This window comes from Phoxinus phoxinus, assembly GCF_949152265.1.
Source record: "Phoxinus phoxinus genome assembly, chromosome: 23".
In the NCBI taxonomy this organism is placed as follows: domain Eukaryota; kingdom Metazoa; phylum Chordata; class Actinopteri; order Cypriniformes; family Leuciscidae; genus Phoxinus; species Phoxinus phoxinus.
In genome coordinates, this window is record NC_136898.1 from 11,340,686 (window position 1) to 11,361,095 (window position 20,410).

The following is a 20,410-nucleotide window of genomic DNA, read 5'->3' on the forward strand; positions in this document are numbered from 1 at the left end:
CTACTTTTTTAACATACTTTATACATAATATATATTTAATATAATTTTATTTATTTTGAATATTGTAGTTTCTTTCTCAGGAGGAAGCAGATCGAAGCAAAAGTCTCTTTCAAGGAGATGTGTTTGTTTTTTTGCTTTGTTTAATTTTTATGTGGGCTAAATCTAAATCTCTGAGCTCCTGTTCGCAACCGGATTCAACTGTAATACACAAAAATGGCACCTTCCGCTGCACATCGAACCTTCTAGACAGATGAAAAGATTTCTAACTCTGTCTGCCTCAGACGTCTCAAGCGGAGAAATCCGAGGAAGATTACAGGCTGTTAGCGATGATGGATAACCACATGTCCAGAGACAGAGATAAGACACTGTACAGCAGTCATAAACTCAGAGATTCTGAGCATGGCACGGATATATTCAAACATGCATGTAAAAACCGTTTCAAACAGGTGCATTCAAAACATGTCTTGATTCTGCTCATATGGCTGTGTTTACCATTATGAGCGCTGGTTTAGCTTGCATGCAGTCAGACACATCCAGGCTGACAGCCGCCCTTGTGCATCACTCATACATACACGTTTGTGTCAGTCTGGAGTGAGGTGCTTTCAGTTAATAGAGGACAGCTGTAGTCTCATTAGCTGCTGTGCAGTGACTCCAACATGCCAAATACAGCTCCACCCGCAGCAGGGGAAAAGAGCATCACTGCGCCAGCAGGTACAATCACAATGTGTGAGCTGCAAAACTGGCAGTGTGACGTTTCAGGGAAGTAGAGACTGTAAATTAAGCCAACATCATGTGTAATGTCAGCACACATCTGTGAACTAGCTTTTAGCTCAAATAATTCTACTGTATCTAGCAACTGCAGTGCTGAGATAAGAATACAATGGTGAGTGATGCTTGCAATGATGACAGTCCATTGTCAATACCATAGAGAGCACTACTCACACAAAGTCATTTTCAAACCAACCAAGCAGCTTTCTGTTGTCCACTTCAATGTCACATGACCAACATGAGTGGAATCTGCGTGGTGAACTTTGGTAAACTCTTGATCACTTAATTAATTCCAAAATATATGATTATGAATGCAATGACTAAATGGTTAAGCGCTTTCTTTATAATGTTTTTTTTTATGGGAAAACGCTTAACGAGAAATTGTGCATTGCGATTATATTCTGGGTTCATCAGCTTGCCTGAACATAATATGCATCATCAGTAAGATGTATACTGAATTTGGTCTTTTAATTTGACTGCCTTTCCACATTAGTACTTAGTACAAAAAAACTGGCAGTCAATGGAGAAAGCCCTCCAGGTTGGCGTATCGCCAAGCACTGGTAAATGTGACTGTCCCTTAAGAGTGATAGAGTGGTATGAAGGTGTATGCAGACATGAGTGAGTTTGTGTGTAAAAAGCAGTCATGTACGTTTAAATGCAAAAAATGTGCATGTTCTCCAGAGAATCTCCCAATACAGCAGCTCAGCCAAAGAAACTAAGCCACAGGATATCTGGGATCAGGGCCAAGCAGTGGCTAAACGCTGGCAAATGTCCACCTCACAGCCCATTACAGGAATATATCCTCGCAAACAATCCAAAGGGAGTTCTGAAAATCAGTCCAAAACCAAAAAAGTAAAAAAACAAAACAAAAAGAACATTTAAAATTAGATTTTTGTATTTTCTGAAAGAAAATGAAAGAATTGATGCTTACCCCGTGCAAAACAATGAGAGGGTGTTCTGGGTGGTTGCCAAAACATTGCTATGTGGTTGCTAGGGTGTTCTGAGTGGTGTTAATGTGTTACTAGGGTTTTCGAAAAACATACGTGGTTCTCTATATGATATTTTGGTCTCTATTTATGGCTCGGGTTCCCCCTTCAAAGTATTTAGGATCATTTTTTTCGCTCGCCAGGTGAAAATTGTAATCCTGATTACTCAGAAACACACTGCTGCACAATTTGATGTATAATTCATGTCCGAGACGAGTTACGAACTGAAGATAATGGACATTGCCATAAAATGACTGACAACACAACTAAGTGTATTCCTCACAGGAAGAGAGATAACCTTGTTTGACCTGCTTCTCAGAAGGTTAAACTAATTATTATTATTTATTAATTTTTACAGTCCATGGATGGCAAAACAACCAGAATCTGCTTATAAATATTATAAATCATGTTGGGGCAACAAAATTCTTCTCTCTGAATGTTGCCCTTTAAATTAGTAGCACCAACATTTTTTTTTACTGTGTTACAATCTGTCAGTACAATAAAATGATAGCTATGTGGAAGATTCATTCTCTGTGGAAGTTCTTCAGATGCTTGGGCTTCATTAGAAAGAATGAGATGGAGAAGAGCAGAGGTTAGTCATAAATCAGACAGGACACACAATATTACGGTAAAATATTCATTTATAGAGCTCTGGCTATCCAGCTAAATGATTAATGGCCTGTTAGCTACAGACTGCAATCTCTTTCACACACAACGAGTAGATATTAGGATTTTTGATGGAAACCAGCTTTATCAGAGGGACGTTACATTGATGCAGACAGCAGATTTCATTAATAGTTGTTGATGCATCAAAACAGTCAGGTTTATAAAAAAATATATCTGTAATGTAGAGTATATATGTAGAGTAGTTGTTCTATCTATCTATCTATCTATCTATCTATCTATCTATCTATCTATCTATCTATCTATCTATCTATCTATCCATCCATCCATCCATCCATCCATCCATCCATCCATCTATCTATCCATCTATCTATCTATCTATCTATCTATCTATCTATCTATCTATCTATCTATCTATCTATCATTAAGCATCATTTGTTTTGTAACCACTGTTCCCCAAGTCTAAGCAAATTTAGTGTGGTTTATAAAACACAATATGCTTAAAAACGGTTTGCTAATGTGCTAAGAACAATATACTTATTTAAAGATACATTCTCTGAAAATATTTGTATTGTATACACTATAATTTTTGTATTGGGAAAACATACTGACATAAGAATTTTTTTTTTTTGGAGTGTAACTCTAATTTGCTTTATATAAAAACAACAGAAGTCTATGGTATGCGCTAATTTAGACAGCTAGGTAAACGTGTGTGTGTGTGTGTGTGTGTCCAGAGTCTTGGCCCGTCATTGGCTGTCTGTTGAGTTTAGTGTATGCACACTGGTGATGTCAGTTTGTGACAAAAAGTGGCCTCAATCCTGTCTCCCAGAATGCCCCACACACACACACACACACACACACACACACACACACACACACACACACACACACACACACACACACACACACACACACACACACACACACACACACACACACACACACACACACACACACACACACACACACACACACACACACACACACACACACACACACGGAAATGTCAGTTCTGAAAAACCTTTTCAAGGCTTATTGTTCTCTGTTTCAAAATGCCAGCTGAAACATCCAGTGTGTTCTGAGAGCATATGTTTTTCAGTCAGCTAGCACTGAGGGACAGCCATTAAAGTATTTCTGTAGTGATGGTGCGAAAAGGTAGAAACTAAATACCACAATCCATTCATTCTCTGATGGAAGAAGATGGTCTGTCGGTCAGTATGTGGATCTGTGTGTGAGTTTCAGTAACCTATTAGTGCACTCTGACCTGAAATTACCAAGGTGCAGGGAGTGTTTGCTGTACCTGAGAGCACTTTGATAAAATCACATGTAATTATGTTTCCCAGAGATGGTACACACAAGCTAGCTAATGCTGTCTGACCACGCTTAAATTATCTGCCTACCATCTCTCTAGTCGTTTTGTCTACATTTATGGAGGATATATACTGTAACCCTTGTATCTGAGGTCATATCAAAAATAAAATGTTTCTAAATTGTATTGTAGCAAAAATAAAAAGTGTTTGATTTATTAAATATCAAAATAAATATAAAATATAAAAATACATAATGTTTATTAAAACCAAGCTATAAAATGTGTTGCTTCCCAAAGCATATGTGGCTCTGCAAAAAAAAAAAAAAAGTAACTTTCACATAAAAGTCTTGAAAGCAGCGCAGATTTTTTTTTTTTTAAAGCTGCAGTCCGCAGTTTTTCCTCTATACTCTCATTCCTGCATAATAATCAAGGATCTGTGCTGCCGTACCAGCAGGCGCAATGATATTACAAACTTAGTGCAGGTCATGTTGGAGGTTACCGAGCTGGGGACTATTTTCAGTTGCTGCGTAATATCAATCCGCCTGCTGCACCCATGGTACGGCAGCACAGTTCCTTGATTATTACGCAGGAATGAGAGTATAGTTCCTAGTCATCGCAACTTTTCATTTTCTGTTGGTCTTAGTACACGATGTAACTACAGAAGAGTCAAGTTTTAAACAGGAAAAATATCGAAACTCTTTGGTCATTTTTTTTTGAGAGAGATGCTAACGGTCTAATCAGATTCAATGATCTATGCTAAGCTATGCTAAAAGTGCTACCGCCAGACCCGGAGATCGGCTGAATGGATTCGAAAACGGAATCCATTCTCTAGGAGAGTTGGAAAATGAGCCTATTTCCAAAAAAAGTGGTGTTTTCCTTTAAGCAATTCAGGCTTAGATTTTCTTCATTTTAAAACTAAAGTTTCTGGAATAAGAGTCTACTTCATGTTTTGATTTGACAGACTAAGAACCTCAATCACAGCTTGACTATGATTTTGCTTGATGATCAATCCATATTCAGTATTCATGGAACTGTATGTTTTTTTGTGTGTTGCTACACAGCGAGGATGCAATGGCTCGGGAAGTTGTTGATGAAAAGGACCCCTGGAAAGCCCATCTCAGCAGTCCCACAACACCCCTGCAGAAAGTGCAAGCTTGCATTTACCACTGCACCTTAATGAGCTCTACCTCCCCAGAATCGATCCCAAGAGCATCAGGGGAATTAGATCGAGCCACGGAGAAAAGATCCGCCTGGTCGGAACCACGGCTCTATGACTAAATAATCATAATGCTGACTATCTAGAACTTGTGAAAGCACCCCCGAAACGTATTGTGAAAGCCCACAAAACGTCTATACTAAACAGTTTTGCTTAGAGCATGGCTATATTGCAAACGGAGGAAATTGCCATTAGAATAAAATATTAATGGCAAGAGAATCAATTCTTGTTGATTAACAAAGGCTTGGTCGGCAAAAGATCAACATTATCCCACTCAGCCAAAATTCAGGAAATAATGCAAGGGGGCTTGATGGGAGTTCAGGAATAAAATGTCAATAGTCGCTGTGACTAGAACGCTGCTCTAGAAACCTCTGATGACTCTGTCTCTTGCTGCCATTTGAATAAAAAAAGCATCCTCACCTCCTCCATCTGCTAAAGTTGTCCTCAAGTCCTAATTTATGAACGGGGAATCCTATGCACTTGCCAAACTGATTGCCCCAGAGCACTTCCGCCCCTCTAAGCTCTTGGCAGACAGAGATCGTCACCTTAACTATGTCTCTCCTCCACATATTTAACTGCTCTACATAGGATCTCATTCAGTGATATATGCTGGATGGGTGTCAGATGCTAGAATGTCATTAGCCAGATTCCCTACAGTCATCAGAATGGCAGGAATCTTAACACAAATAATGTATTAGTCTTCAGTATGATTATAGTTGGCGTCTGATGTCTTAAAGTGAAATAATATAAATGCAATTTTATATTAGAAACATGTTTTAATGTGAAAATAGAACATCACGTGTCAGTGATATGCCGTGTGTTTATTTTTTAATGTAACAGGACACTCCATCATGTGTACATGTAGCAATCATTACTTCTCATTTAATAATACATGCATTAATACATACCTTGGCCCCAAAAAGTATCTAGACAATAAAGTCACACTTAAAACTAAATGTTATTGCATTAAATACAAAATACTTAATTTTTATACATTCTTTTATTTTTAAGTGTGGCGTAAGTGTCCAAATAATTTTGGTGCCACAGTTGTGTGACAATTGATAAAATAGACTACGTTTCTGTACTAATATGCTGAAACATATTAGTATAGAAAATTGCCATAGTAGTTTGTGTTTGTAAGTGGGCTTACAAGCCGCCATTCTGTGAGCATGATCTGTGTGTTGTGGAAAGGATGTGTTGGCTTCAGCAGGGGGTAACAGGTAGTTTGGGAGAGGAAAAGGTCAAAGGAGGAGAGGAGTAGAGACAGTGAGCAGAGCAGTAAACAAGCATGGCTGCTGACCCGAACCCGAACTTAATTTAGCTTCTGGTAAAGACCATATAACTTCCTGTAAAATACCAAATTTTTGTGGCTTTAAGTGTCCATGTGATTGCATAAAATATATGATAAAATATAACTTCAATACGCAATGTCAACAATAAAATAAAATAATAATGCAACTACATCTTCTAGTAACTGTGCAAAATGATAATACTCAGTGTTTCATATTGAATCGTGTAATTCAAATGAATCAGCCCCTGCTTTGCTTGGTTATAATCACTAAACAACCGTCCAAGAAATTTGACTATTTTTTACTATCAAAAGTGACAGAAATCTTTTGTAACATTATAAAAGTCTTTGCTATTTTAAAGACAGTGCTGTTCTTTTCAACTTTCTGTTCATCAGGGAATCCTAAAAATCTATCATGGTTTCCACAATATTATTCAAATGTCTTGATCTCTCAGTATTAATATCTAGATGTGTATGTACTGTATAGCAGCCGTCTGGTGTTGGACGGGCGGGTTAGAGCCAAGAACAAACACAACAGGAGCCGAGGAGTTTATCAAGTGAGGCAGCAGGCAGGGGTAACACAGGATGCACACAGGATTATCAGGAGAGCAAGGTCTCTCTCTGTCCCTTCCCCTGAATGAGAGGCCCATGGTCAAAGCCGCCACTGGGGCAAGAATGAGACCACGTTCTTCAGCTAGACTGCAGAGAGTTAGACAACCTGAGCTCTTAACCTAGACCATCAGATCGAAGTGCTCCAACTGTCCTGGAGTTCCCAAAGCCTCATGGGAAGGCAAAACAAAGGAACTGAAAAAAAAAAAAATCTGCATTTTCGTTGTGGTCTAGCTCTGTGCAGTCTGTCTGTGTGGTACTGCTTTTGACCCAGGTGCTGATCACATGGCACAAACCTGCAGTTGGAGGCGGGGCCTGGCGTGGGGAGCACAGGGCAAGTTCTGACGGGTGAAAAAAGAGAGGACATATCAGTACACACCTGACCACACTGCCACATCTGTCTCTCTCACCTTATCACAGACTGTACGAGCACACACACCTGTAGCTCATGCTATACACACCTCATATACCGATTCCTATATCATGGAGAATATGATAACTTGTATTTTTGTATAGCCACAATTTAAAGATGAAATGTGTCATTTCTTGTGCACCTAGTGACAACAATTGGAATTGTGCTGCAGGAATGAGTCCTAAAACCCAGAGCATTCCATCATCCCAAAGTCAATGTGAGATACATTTTATTGGTTAAATGACTGAAATAAGGTGTGTGGTTAACAAAGATAAAATATTTTCACATAAGCGAGTGAACGCAAAGTTTCTCAGGGGAACGCAAATGTTTTGCGAGTGAACGCAAGGTTTCTCGGGGGAACGCAAAAGCATTGAATTATAATTTTCCTCCCATCTCATATTTTTTCCAGCACCATGTCCCTTTAGGGGCTCCGTATGTTTCAGTTGGCCTCTGCTGGTTGATGACACAACTACAGTACACCATCTGCTTCTACAAAGCCTTTTTCTCTATTATTATATATATTTTAAAATTAGTATATTCCAAGAAATAATAAAATAAAATAATTTGCAAGTAACATACATAACACTAATATTGAATCTTTTATAATAGAGTTTATTGAAGAGTGAAAAAGACTTACACTACTGTTCAAAAGTTTGGGTTGGTAAGATTTTTGTAATGTTTTTGGAAAAAAGTCTATTATGCTCACCAAGGCATTTCTATGATTGAAATACATAAAAACAGTATCATTGTGATATTTTATTACAATTTCATAACTGTAATTTAACTTAATTTAAATTTCAGTGTTACATGGTCCTCCATAAATAATTATTGGAATGTGCTGATTTGCTGCTCAAAAAACATTTCTTATTATCACAATGAAATCAGTTGCGTTGTATTATATTTTTGTGGAAACCGTGATTTTTTTAGTGTGGAATTTGTGAACCATACAAAGGTTTTAGTTTCGTAGTTGTCTAAGCACATCAAATTAGCATTAAAGGAAGTATTGTCACATCGGAATAAAAACAACACACTTCACCTTTAAATAAGATAAGCCAGTGAAAACATTCTCAGATCCGAGACTATGGTGATGCATCCAACCCCATCTGAATGGGTCACTGGAGTCCAGAGCAGCCAAACCCCCTAATTGACACTTATCAAACATGGCACCTCAACACTCCGAGGGCACATGCGCTATTCTGTAACAGTCAGGAGGAATAACGTGCGCACCGGATTGTGCTTGGCCCAAAAACGTCTGGGTGAGTTGTGTTTCTGTCCTGCCTGCAGCTAAAGGTGACCTCTGCACCCTGATTGGCTCCATGAGTAAGAATCATGTGACCTTCATCGACAGTGTTTGGTCAGGAGAAGCTGACGGACACTTACCCTCGGGCCGGTATTGGGCGATGATGGTTACCGTCTGCCCCGCTCCTTTCAGTGCAGCTGCAGCTTGTTCATGAGTGGCACCTCGCAGATCGATTCCATTAACCTAAAATCAATCACAACAAAGGTTGTTACATTATTAGCATCTAACTGTCTAATGATGTTTCATCAATAACACTCACTTGAAACATTAACTAAATGATCAACAATGCTAAAATGACTTTTTGACAATTTATTATCCCTGACAATACATTATAAGTGTACATAAAGTATTAAATACAAGCTAATTCATCACCTGACGTATATTAATGTCTCAAATTGTAAGCATTAAATGGGCAGCAATACTGTCACTATTATTAAAGCTCTCTGGCGAGTTCATATTTAAATTGCCTGAGTTTCAGAAAATGTGGTATGTTGCTGCAGGAAAGCCTGGAGAGATCTGGCACTAGAAACGCCTGCTGTGATCCAGATGCACGGTTCTCCGGTTCAGGAAAAGCCTACAGTAGCAGATCAGTGGGTGGCAGGACCCTGTAAGCCAGAGTCTGCAACAACTGGACCACTAAGTAATCAGTGTTCCTCCAAAAATATGAGTTTGCCTAAGCTGTCTGCATCATCAACTCTGTTTATGAGCCAAATTGAGCCATTGAAAGTCCAAGGTCAAGCAAGTTGGGACCGGCTGAGGGCAGGAAACCGCTGTAAACCTGGAGCAGGTGTTGCAGGCAAACTGCACTCATTTTTCCTCATTAAAAAGTGTTTGTGAAAAATAGGTACTAAATTATGTTCACTCCCATGAAGGCTCCTGTCAAATAAGTAGCCTAATAAAAGCTGTTTTGTTGGGGTAGACATGTCGAGATCACATTACCAAGCAAACGCTATTTGTTTCATTCTGGTTTCCCCACATTACTGGACACTTTCAGTTGTGGAATAAATTAACCATGGCTGACAAGTGTTGTAGTCATTATGTAACAACTTGTTAGGAACTTACATTTTTAAGCATTCAACAGTTTCAAAGTTCAAGTTTGAGGTACTAGACACTACAATTCAAAAGTTTGGGGTGGGCAAGGTTTTTAAATGTTTTTTTAAAGAAGTCACTAAAATAAATGCTCAACAAGGCAAAAATATAGTAAAAACAGTAATATTGTGACATATACAACTAAAAATATTAAAATGTAATTTATTCCTGTGATGGCAAAGCTGAATTTTCAGCATCATTTCTCCAGCCTTCAGTGTCACATGATCCTCCAGAAGTCATTCTAATATGCTGATTTGCTGCTAAATATCTTCTTAAAAGCAATGTTGAAAACAGTTGTGGGGCTTAATATTTTTATTAAAACCATTATATATTTTTTTCTTGAATCTTTATTAATAGAAAGTAAAAAAACAGAACAGAAAATATGAATAAAAAGAAAGTTCAAAAGAACAATTAATTTTGAAATAGAAATCATTTATAACATTCTAAAAAAATAATAATGGTAGAGTATTACTGTGTGTAATTTATGTTTTAAAACAAATTGGGAAAGTATCTTCATGTAATATTAAATACAGAACTTATCTCTGTTCTGAAAATGCGAAATGCCAACTCTCTTTCGATGTAATAAAATATCCTATAACTATGGAGTCAAAATAGGGCCATATATATCTGCAAAATAAAACAATGTTTCGCAAAAAAAAAAAATGTTTTGCAAAAAAAAAAAATGTTTTGCAAAAAAAAAAAAATGTTTTACAAAAAAAATATATGTTTTGCAAAAAAAAAAAATGTTTTGCAAATAAAAATAGAGTATTGAGAAAAAAAATGCTTTTTTGCAAGTAAAATAAAATAATTGCAAAAGAAAAGTTAACCACTGAGAGAAAAAATAAAGTTTAGCAAAGTAAAACTTCAGCAGCATTGACTGCAACACATATTTCCCTTTGCGCCGCTCCTTTAAATCCGCGTTTCTGTCATCCGTGCCTCTGCGGTGCACGCTTTCCTTTGCGCTTCCTTTTTCTTTGCGCCTCGCTTTGTGTCCCTGATTTGACGTGGGGGGTGGGGTCAAGAGGTTGTGGTGTGTACAAGGGACGAAGGCGCGTCCTTCTCGCCTACGTCATCAGCGCGAGCCCCAGACCGAGTGGATCGATCGAAATGGTGGAGCAGTAGTGATGGGATTTATGGCTCTTTGAGGGGATCCGTTCCTTTCAAAGAGCCGTTCAAAAGAACGGCTCTTTTTAAATATTTAGTCAGTTTTAAGAAGCCAGCTTGGGAGCATCTTAGTTTATCCTCACTGGGAGGAATGATGAGGTGAGATTTGTAGTCAAATAATTAAAACTCAGATATCACACACCAATAGTTGAATTATTCTGAAATATTGATTATTACCTCATTTGTCATGTGTGGACTATATTCCATTGCACAACATCCCTCTGCTTAGGAAGTGACATCACTATTTTGGATTTACCTTTAGTACAAAGTGTGTGTATGTGTAAAGCTATGTTGACTTATGTTATTCATACAATACCTAACGTTACTCACAAATAAACATCAAAAACAAAGCCGGCTGCAATGAATTTCTGTGCAAAACAGCTTTTACTACAAACACTTCCACACAAGAACATTTTGATAAAAAACAAAAGATATTTAAAGTTTTAAATATATACTGTAGATGAAATTAGAATAAATAAAATGGAAATGTCTACATACAATCCACTATTACTACTGTAAACTTTGCAAATAGGACATCACCCGATGATCGATGATGTAACTTATATGGTTATGTATGATCAACTCTGGAAATATTCCTTCATTCAAAAAACGTAATTTGATTTAAGGATGGAGATTGCACAGGAAAGTAAAGTGAGTGAGTGAAAGCAATTGGGACATTGCTTAATTTGTATTATCTTATTGGTGTCGTGCTACAGACATAATTTAAATATTATGCAGGAAACAGAAATCCGATCAGTTATCCAGATACATTTGTTAATATGAACAAATGTAAACGCACGGTGTCCTGATTGGCTAATGATCCGATCTGCTTGATCAGATCATGGTGATCGCATGTTAATGCCAAGTGTAACAGCCTTTGTGTGCATCTGTGTGAAACACGCATAGGAAAAAAAGAACGACAAAGAACGGCTCCCCTCCAGCCGCGACTCGGCTCCCATCGTTCATGTTTATGAGCCGTTCAAAAGAATCGGTTCGTTCGCGAACGTCACAACTCTACGGAGCAGAGACATGCGGGTGATGGATCACAGGTATGTATTATTGATAGCTTTCTTATTATTATTATTAGACTCCTATATTATTAATAACAGATACTTCAGACCGGCTAGAGGGTGGTATTTAGCAGTATCTGTTATTAATAATATAGGAGTCTAATAATAATAATAAGAAAGCTATCAATAATACATACCTGTGATCCATCACCCATCCGCCATTTCGATCGATCCACTCGGTCTGGGGCTCGCGCTGATGACGTAGGCGAGAAGGACGCGCCTTCGTCCCTTGTACACACCCCAACCTCTTGACCCCACCCCCCACGTCAAATCAGGGACACAAAGCGAGGCGCAAAGAAAAAGGAAGCGCAAAGGAAAGCGTGCACCGCAGAGGCACGGATGACAGAAACGCGGATTTAAAGGAGCGGCGCAAAGGGAAATATGTGTTGCAGTCAATGCTGCTGAAGTTTTACTTTGCTAAACTTTATTTTTTCTCTCAGTGGTTAACTTTTCTTTTGCAATTATTTTATTTTACTTGCAAAAAAAACATTTTTTTTTCTCAATACTCTATTTTTATTTGCAAAACATTTTTTTTTTTTTGCAAAACATTTTTTTTTTTTTGCAAAACATTTTTTTTTTTTGCAAAACATTTTTTTTTTTGCAGATATATATGGCCCTATTTTGACTCCATATATAACCCTTTCTCAATGCCTGAAAAACACAACACATTGTGATTTCTTGTTTAAGCTATTCAAAAGCGCTTTTCTTTTTTTAGTCAGTTAAATTAAAATACAGTCACGTATTTTCATGATTAAGACTAATTAAAGCGGTTTCCTATCATTTATAGTTAATAGCCAATGGAATCTCTTTGGGATCCAAGGGGGGCCGGTCTCTGCAGGGGAACAGGATCTTGTGCGACAGCAGGTTTAGGACTACAAACAGAAGACCCAACATGAGAGCAGAGTGCAGTGGGAGGGGCAGACGAGGTGTGTGTGTGTGAGATGTGGCGTGTGTATGCCAGTCTCAGTGCCCCTGCAGCGTGTCCTAATGCTCATTTAACAGTATGAACTCAGAAGGTACACCACAGCTATTCTTAGACTCCAAATCAGGCCAGCACTCCATTATCTCTTCCTTCCCCTCTCAATTTCTCTCCTCTCCCTTGTTCTTTCTTGCTTTCTAATCAGTGTCCTAAGAAGGCAGACTGTGATTGCTCTCAGCTCAAGTGGCAGCGACAGTAATTGCGGGGATCTGGATGGAGGGGTCTGATTACGACCGGCGAGTTCTGATGAAGCTCTGATAAACATAAATGATGAGATCAGCGACGGGAAATCAGCTTGGAGAGCTTGGAGAGCGGATCGCTGATCTGAATTGTTTCAATGAGAGCTGTAATTGCGCGGCCAATTAACACACCGCCAAAAAAAGTTACGGCACTGAATCTGTGCCAAAAACTCAGTGCTGAAATTATAATGGGAAAAAAGAAATCTGGTACCGGGGGAGTTTTGAGTAGTGACTAGACAAAAAAAGAAAATAAATAAAATAAAAGTTATTGGCACAAGTTTTTTTTAGAGTTCACAGAATGATGTGATGGCGCCATCTCCTGTTCAGCACAGGGGCTGCACTACTCCGTGGGAATTGTATTTACCAATTGAATAGTATACATGATGTTTGTTCAAATAAAAAAAGAATCAGTATTTCATAAAAATTAAGAAACATTCATATTACCCCATAAAACATTTAGGTCTGTTAAAACAATAATACGCATGACTAGGGGACCCTAATGTAAAAGTTAAAGAAACAAGGTCATTTAAAAACCTAGATTTATCAACTACTAATTTAAATTTTAAGGGGGATCATGTGTCCTCCTAAATGTTTATATAGTGGTTAGAGCTTTGTTTTTAACAAAAAAAGTAAATATGACATCTATTCATGACCTTTGAGGCAGATATTTGAACCGTAATAAATGTTAAACCCAATAAATTACTGATAATGTACTTACAATGTACTTTGTGATGATCATTGTGATCATAGTTTCTGTTTTGCGCTCATATATATGATAAGCCCTTCTATATTTGTGTATTTTCGTGCGTCCACTTACGGATAGGATCTGGTCTCCTCTCCGCAGCTCTCCGCTGAGGTCTGCTGGCCCTCCTGCGAGTATGAAGGAGACAAAAATGCCTTCTCCATCTTCTCCTCCAACGATGTTGAAGCCCAGCCCGGTCGAGCCCTTGTGCAGAATGATCTTCCTGGGCTCCCTGTACACACAGTTCAGGTAATACATCAGATCAGAGTCCGTAGGGCTCAGCATCTCCACTGACACACGCTGCGCTCCTTTGTAAATATACACATGCAAACTATGGGTGCGCACACACACGTATCCACACACTTGAGTCGGTCCAAACGGTCTACAATGTAGTCAAGCACAAGAGCTGACACCTATTGGGGACTGCTCCACTTATGTGCTATTTGTCCCATTTCCGCCCGGTTTCCTAGAAACGGAGAAGACGCACAGCCTCTCTCTCTCTCACACTCACACTCACACACACACACACACACACACACACACACACACACACACACACACACACACACACACACACACACACACACACACACACACACACACACACACACACACACACTTTCCTATCATTATGAGGACTTTCCAAAGACAATGATTTTTATACTGTACAAACTGTATATTCTATCCCTTGACCCTAAACCACACATTTTTACAATGTTTTTACAAAGTTATGTTTATGTATACACACAATCTTATATTTTAAACATAAAATATAATAAATAAATAAAATATGATAAACTATTTTTTTTAAATACAATAATAAAGTTATATTATCAGCTTAACAATACACACATAGTGTAGAATGTAGCACATAGTATATAATTTAAAATACATATATATATATACAAATATTCAAATCATTCTTATTTTATGTCACAACATTTCTTTATTCTTTTAATTTTCTTTTAAGGATGTGAAAACCGAGCTGTGCTGAAAAACGCATTATAGGTTGTGATAAAATGTTCCCAAAAAGTCTGATCCACTTAGCCTGGGCCCATTCAGTTAGTCATAGGATCCTGACAGTTGGGGCATCATCCTGTCAAGTGTGACCAATCAAACCAAGAGATATCTTGAGCTGTGACACTTCTGTCAGATACACTTGAAATGTGAAGATAAACAATCTCCTGAGTTTACAGATGATAATGCAAAGAGACGACACCAGAGATGGAGCTATTTTAAAACAGAAGGCTAATCCGCTATCGCTGTGTTCAATCTGACCTAGTTGTGAGGAGGAGAGTCAGGCCCTTCCTTCCTTCCTCTCTCTCTCTCTCTCTCTCTCTCTCTCTCTCTCTCTCTGTGCGTCTGTTTGGCTCGCCTCAGATGATGCTCTTCAGGCCATAAACACAAACTAAGCCAAAATGCATCACATGAAATGTGAAAACACACTTTTTGGGCATAATCGTTATATTTATGAGCTTTTTTTCTGACTGGCTGCAGTATGAAGAAGAAACATAAACAACAGCATTATTTAAAACCCAGCAGAAGGCTCTGCCAATCGGTTGCATCAGGAGTTGATCAAACAAACATGTAATAAGTAAGTGGTAATCCTGATTGTGCCAGTAATCCTGCTTTTCAGCAAATCAGTTACGACTGCCCGGCCAATGGTACACAACCTAATTAATACTCATGAGTCACACTGGATACCACCCCTCTCAGGAAGACATTCTGGAACACAAGGCCGTAACCATGTTTTGAACATATTTGTGAAGTAATCCATTTAAAGTATTTGCAAATAACATTTTAATCAAAAATATGCACACATTCACTCTTGTTTGTATATCTATTTTGTCAAAAAAGTTTCTTGTCTCTTAACATTCAGTTCTGAATAACATCAACATTTAAATTATAGCATGTTTTCAATTCAATATAGCAAAATTACATTCAAAAGTTGAGTAGTTTGCATCACTATGTTACTGTAGGGTCGTTAAACATATCCATCGTAAAACAGTCGTCAAATATTAAACGTTTAGCTACTTACATCTTGCCACGCACACACTCTTTCACAGTAAAAACTAAAAGTGTTGTGTTGTAACTCACACTCGTCTTCAGTGAATAGTAAGCCCTGCTTTCTTTGATCTGATTGGCCATAATTTTAACATTGACGGGCCCTGTTAGACCGCTGAGGCAGACCAGCCTAAACATTTTACTTTTTAAACAGTCTGTCATCCTAACAACAAACAGAGTGTACGTATTTTTGACAGAATTAAGAAATATACACTTACACTAGCATTTTTGGTGGCTTTTAACTCAACTAGTGCAAATTTCATCACATATTCATAATCTTATGATTGGTCTGATGCTACAGAAATGGAGCTCACATGTTTAGTAGTAGGCTATCCATTAGATATAATAATGCCGCCCATTGTGCCATTAATGAATGAGTGCCACTATGAGCCAAAAATATATGACATGCAAAGACCTCAAGCAAAGAACAGTTCCAATTCTCTTTGCACTTTGTAATACAATCAATGGGTGCTTCTCAATATCCCTCCTCGTCTCCTCGCTCCTCCATCCTCCATCCTATGACCCGGAAACCGATCGAGCTCAGCCATCGTGAAGGACATCTCAATTCTCGAATTGCACCACGAGGGGGCGAGGATGGAGGAGTGAGGAGGCCTCCAGAGGAGTTATGAGCAAGGATCCTTTGCGGAAGAGTTTTATCGACTAAACGTAACGCACAAATCAATTCTCCTCCCCCTTCACATCGGTCACAATCATTTTAATTGATACTTTACCTTTGCAGTTTATATAAACCACACCTCTCATATATTTCAACAGGGTATATAGCTTTATTATTATTTATTATTTATTTTTATTTATTATGAAAGTGCAGATCACTGCTGATCAAGTCTTCCAATGTATAAAAAAGCTTTCATTCGAGTCTTCCGTCCTCACTTTCTTTTCTTGCAGCCTTCCCTCACATCCTACAGGGTCTGGAGCTGAGACGCGAGGAAAGGGAACGAGGATGCACAAATAAGAATTGAGAAGCATCCAATATGTGAACATGGGGGGGAAAGGTGATCTACACCAGTCGATTTTTTACCACTAGATGGCACCCTATTCCATTTTATTTCAACCACATAATTAATTGAAAACAGAATCTACCCTGAATCCCAACAGCATGCTTCCGCAGAAAGTAGAATCGAGTCATTCTGTGCTGCAAATACGGCACAGAAAAGATGTGCTGACAGGCTTTTAACACGAGTCACAGAAGTGGCATATATGCTGATCGATAATTGTCTTGCACAGCTTACAGAAGACAATGACATGACAACAACGTTTAAGGTGGCTCTGATTTTATTAATCTTAGTCAGTGGTTCATTTAATGGAGAAATTGGGGGGGGGGGGGGGGGATAGGATAGAAATAATATAATTCTAAAATTATGAATTAAAAAAATTGGATAAAAATATAAAAATGAAGGTCGGTATGAAACAGAAGTTGATAAAGATATTTTTAAAACAAAAGTTATTTTAATAAAACTACATGAGCACGTGAATTTATTAAAAGATGATGTTCACTGATAAATAATTTATAATAAACTGCAATATTTCATGAAAAATACGATTTTGATGGTAATTTGCATAATAGCCCATATTTAGTTTTTTTTTGGGGGGGACAGGTAATCAGTTGTTTTACCTTAAAGCTTAAAAGAAATGCTTGAGCCTGCATTATTCCAGCTTATACAAACATAAATCACAAGCATCTGTGACAGCTGATCTGAAGTCTGAGGACTCGCGCTGATGCTAATGATATGCTGATCAGGAGGTATCTGACACTGCATATAGATTTATTTTGAGTAACGGCTGGCTCAGAGGTGGGTTGAGTGTGTGCAGCGCCCCGCCGGCTGTAACCATCCTCATTAAACTCTCTCAATCTTTTCTCTTCACTCGCATTTCTATCCTCCAAACTTCTCTTTCTCTTGCTCTCTCTCTCACCCTCCCAGCTGCAAAACACTGATAGAGCTCCTGTCTGTCTCCCCCAACACCTCAGTCCCAGATTACAAACAGCCACTGTTTATCATTTCAAGTTCAGAGCCAAATGGGAAAACAAACCAAATAGATTACACTCGTTTTCCATTCACAATACCTGAGGAGGAGAGGGGCGGACTGGCATTTCATATGCAGCCCCTCACACACATCTCTACCCACAATCATTTGTTCACTGTCATCCTGTGTTATTCTCCCTCCCTTCTCACTCCAAACATTCTTCCAGCGTAAGAGCGTTCTGAATATGGAAATGTGTCATAAGCCTCATCCACGTGAAATATAAGCTGTCATTTCTAATGGGCTGGCATGCTACGCTGTTGTCGACTGGCAAAATAACCATTGCCTTTCAAATTCAACCCCAATGAAGGAAAAGAATTGCAGAGTACCCATATAATGACCCTCAGCCTTGAAGAAACGAGATGAAAGCTAAAAGCTGCATATTTCAGCACTCGACAAAGCAAGAAACCCCTTAATGGATTTTTGCTCTTTAACATTTTCTTTCCATTTCTAGATGGTTGGTAACTTCACTTGAAACAAATTCTAGGTTTGTCAGTCAAACTGTGTGTGTTGTAAAGAACATTAATCCCATTACATGGCATCTGTTGGACACAACTATCAGGCCGTCAACAACACTGGAGCTAAATATGGTTGTCACTTTTCTTCTGGGCTTAATCTTGTTAAGCCTCAAGCCTATATCTATCTATCTATCGATCCATCATTCATCTATATCCATTTATTGATCCATCCATCCATAATTTCCTCTATCTACACTGTAAAAAATAAAATTACCATTTGTCCAGCATACTTTGCTTTTTGAGTCATATATATTAGGAATTGTGAATAACTGTGAATCTACATAAAAATACAGTTTCTCAACTATTTATTTTTTACAGTGTACCCATCGATCTATCCATCCATCTATTGATCCATTTAAATCCATCCATCAATCAATCAATCAATCAATCAATCAATCAATCAATCAATCAATCTATCTATCTATCTATACATCCATCTATTGATCCATTCAAATCCATCCATCAATCAATAAATCAATCAATCAATCAATCTATCTATACATCCATCTATTAATCCATCCATCCATTGAATCATCCATCTATCTATTGATCTATCTATCCATCAGTTCATTCATTCATCCTTCTATTGGTCTATCCATCAATCCATCCATCTGTTGATTCCTCCATCCATCTGTTGATTCCTCCATCCATCTATTATCCATCCATCCATCTATCCATCCATCCATCTATCCATCCATCCATCCATCCATCCATCCATCCATCCATCCATCCATCCATCCATCCATCCATCCATCCATCCATCCATCCATCCATCCATCCATCCTTCCATCCATCCATCCATCCATCTATTGATCCATTCATCCATTGATTCCTCCATTTATCTATTGATCTATTCATTCATTCATTCATCCATCCATCCTGTTCAACAGCTATGACCTCCGAAATACCCATGAATATCTTATGACCTTTGTTTGGGCTTCTCTCAGGCTTCAACACTGTGGTGCCAATCTATAAATGCCGCAGATCGAACAACACCCTCAAACATATCCGATACCTCTCGACGCAATCAATAGGCTTTCATCAGATTCTCAGATTCAGAGAACACTCACAGAGCAATTTAGCTGTTGAGTAGAAATGTTAAGACGTGTATTGATACACGCACCTCCCCGCCGTCCTCAAAAACGCTCTCTCAGCGAGAGAACTGGATGGCCTTTTCACTTCTTAGCTCAATGGAGTCTCCAGATAGCAGGCTCTTCTGCACCTTAGACTATTAGAATCACAGCGGTAAACTCCAATACACTCAGCAGATCCAATCGAATCTTGTCTGCTTCATTTTCTGTCCCTTTTAAAGCGCAGGTTGGCCCCGCTAGGGAAGTTTAAAGGATGACGCAACAGTAAACACTGAACTTTTGTTTTTAAAAAGCTTCAATGTTTTCTCCCGAGGGAAAATGGAAAATGCTCGGTATATCATGAAAACAACAAGTGTTACAAAGCTGGCAGAAACTGTACCCCTGATCAATGTGAGATGCGTCTGTATTGCCATCAGTGAGAGGGAAGATGGAGGTTTGGTAAAGAGGGTTTCATTATTTGTTGGTTCACTAAAGTGCATGTCCCACAATGCATTGCAAAGGACATATAAGGAATAAAGAACGGACAATGGATGCACTTTTGCCACAATGTAAACAGCTTTTCTGAGAGTCTATCATTTTGTTTCTAAGTAAACAGACAAAGAGTGCATTAAATACGGCAAGCAGCAAAATAATTAAATTATTTTTTTTACCACAAGATCTGTACGTGTTCTTAGTTTTTTTTTTTTGCTCTTTTTTTGTACGTTTATTTTGGATACTAGAGTTTTGCCAGAGCAAATACTACAAAAAAAAAAAAAAAATATATATTTTTAAACATGAATTAAGTTTTGTTAAATAGTTAAATAATTCAATGGATTTATTAATTGAAAAATAGACATATCAAAATTCATAGGCAAAACTTAATAATCTTTAGGGTTTGTTGGTTAGTTCAAATCTCTTATCCT

The 20,410-nt window shown here is 38.2% G+C and overlaps 1 protein-coding gene across 13 annotated transcripts in view; it reads right to left on the reverse strand.

Moving 5' to 3' along the window:
* The window catches only part of dlg2 (discs, large homolog 2), a gene marked incomplete at its 5' end in the record, with an annotated part of 218,398 nt that overhangs the window by 27,599 nt on the left and 170,389 nt on the right, over nt 1–20,410 (reverse strand). For 12 of the 13 annotated variants that reach the window (XM_079600651.1, XM_079600644.1, XM_079600652.1 and 9 more), the window contains 3 exons: nt 7,097–7,141; nt 8,593–8,695; nt 13,871–14,027. In XM_079600651.1, coding sequence (XP_079456777.1) covers nt 7,097–7,141; nt 8,593–8,695; nt 13,871–14,027 — 305 coding nt within the window. The remainder of the gene's footprint in view (nt 1–7,096; nt 7,142–8,592; nt 8,696–13,870; nt 14,028–20,410) is intronic. The other variant, XM_079600650.1, reaches the window with a different exon arrangement.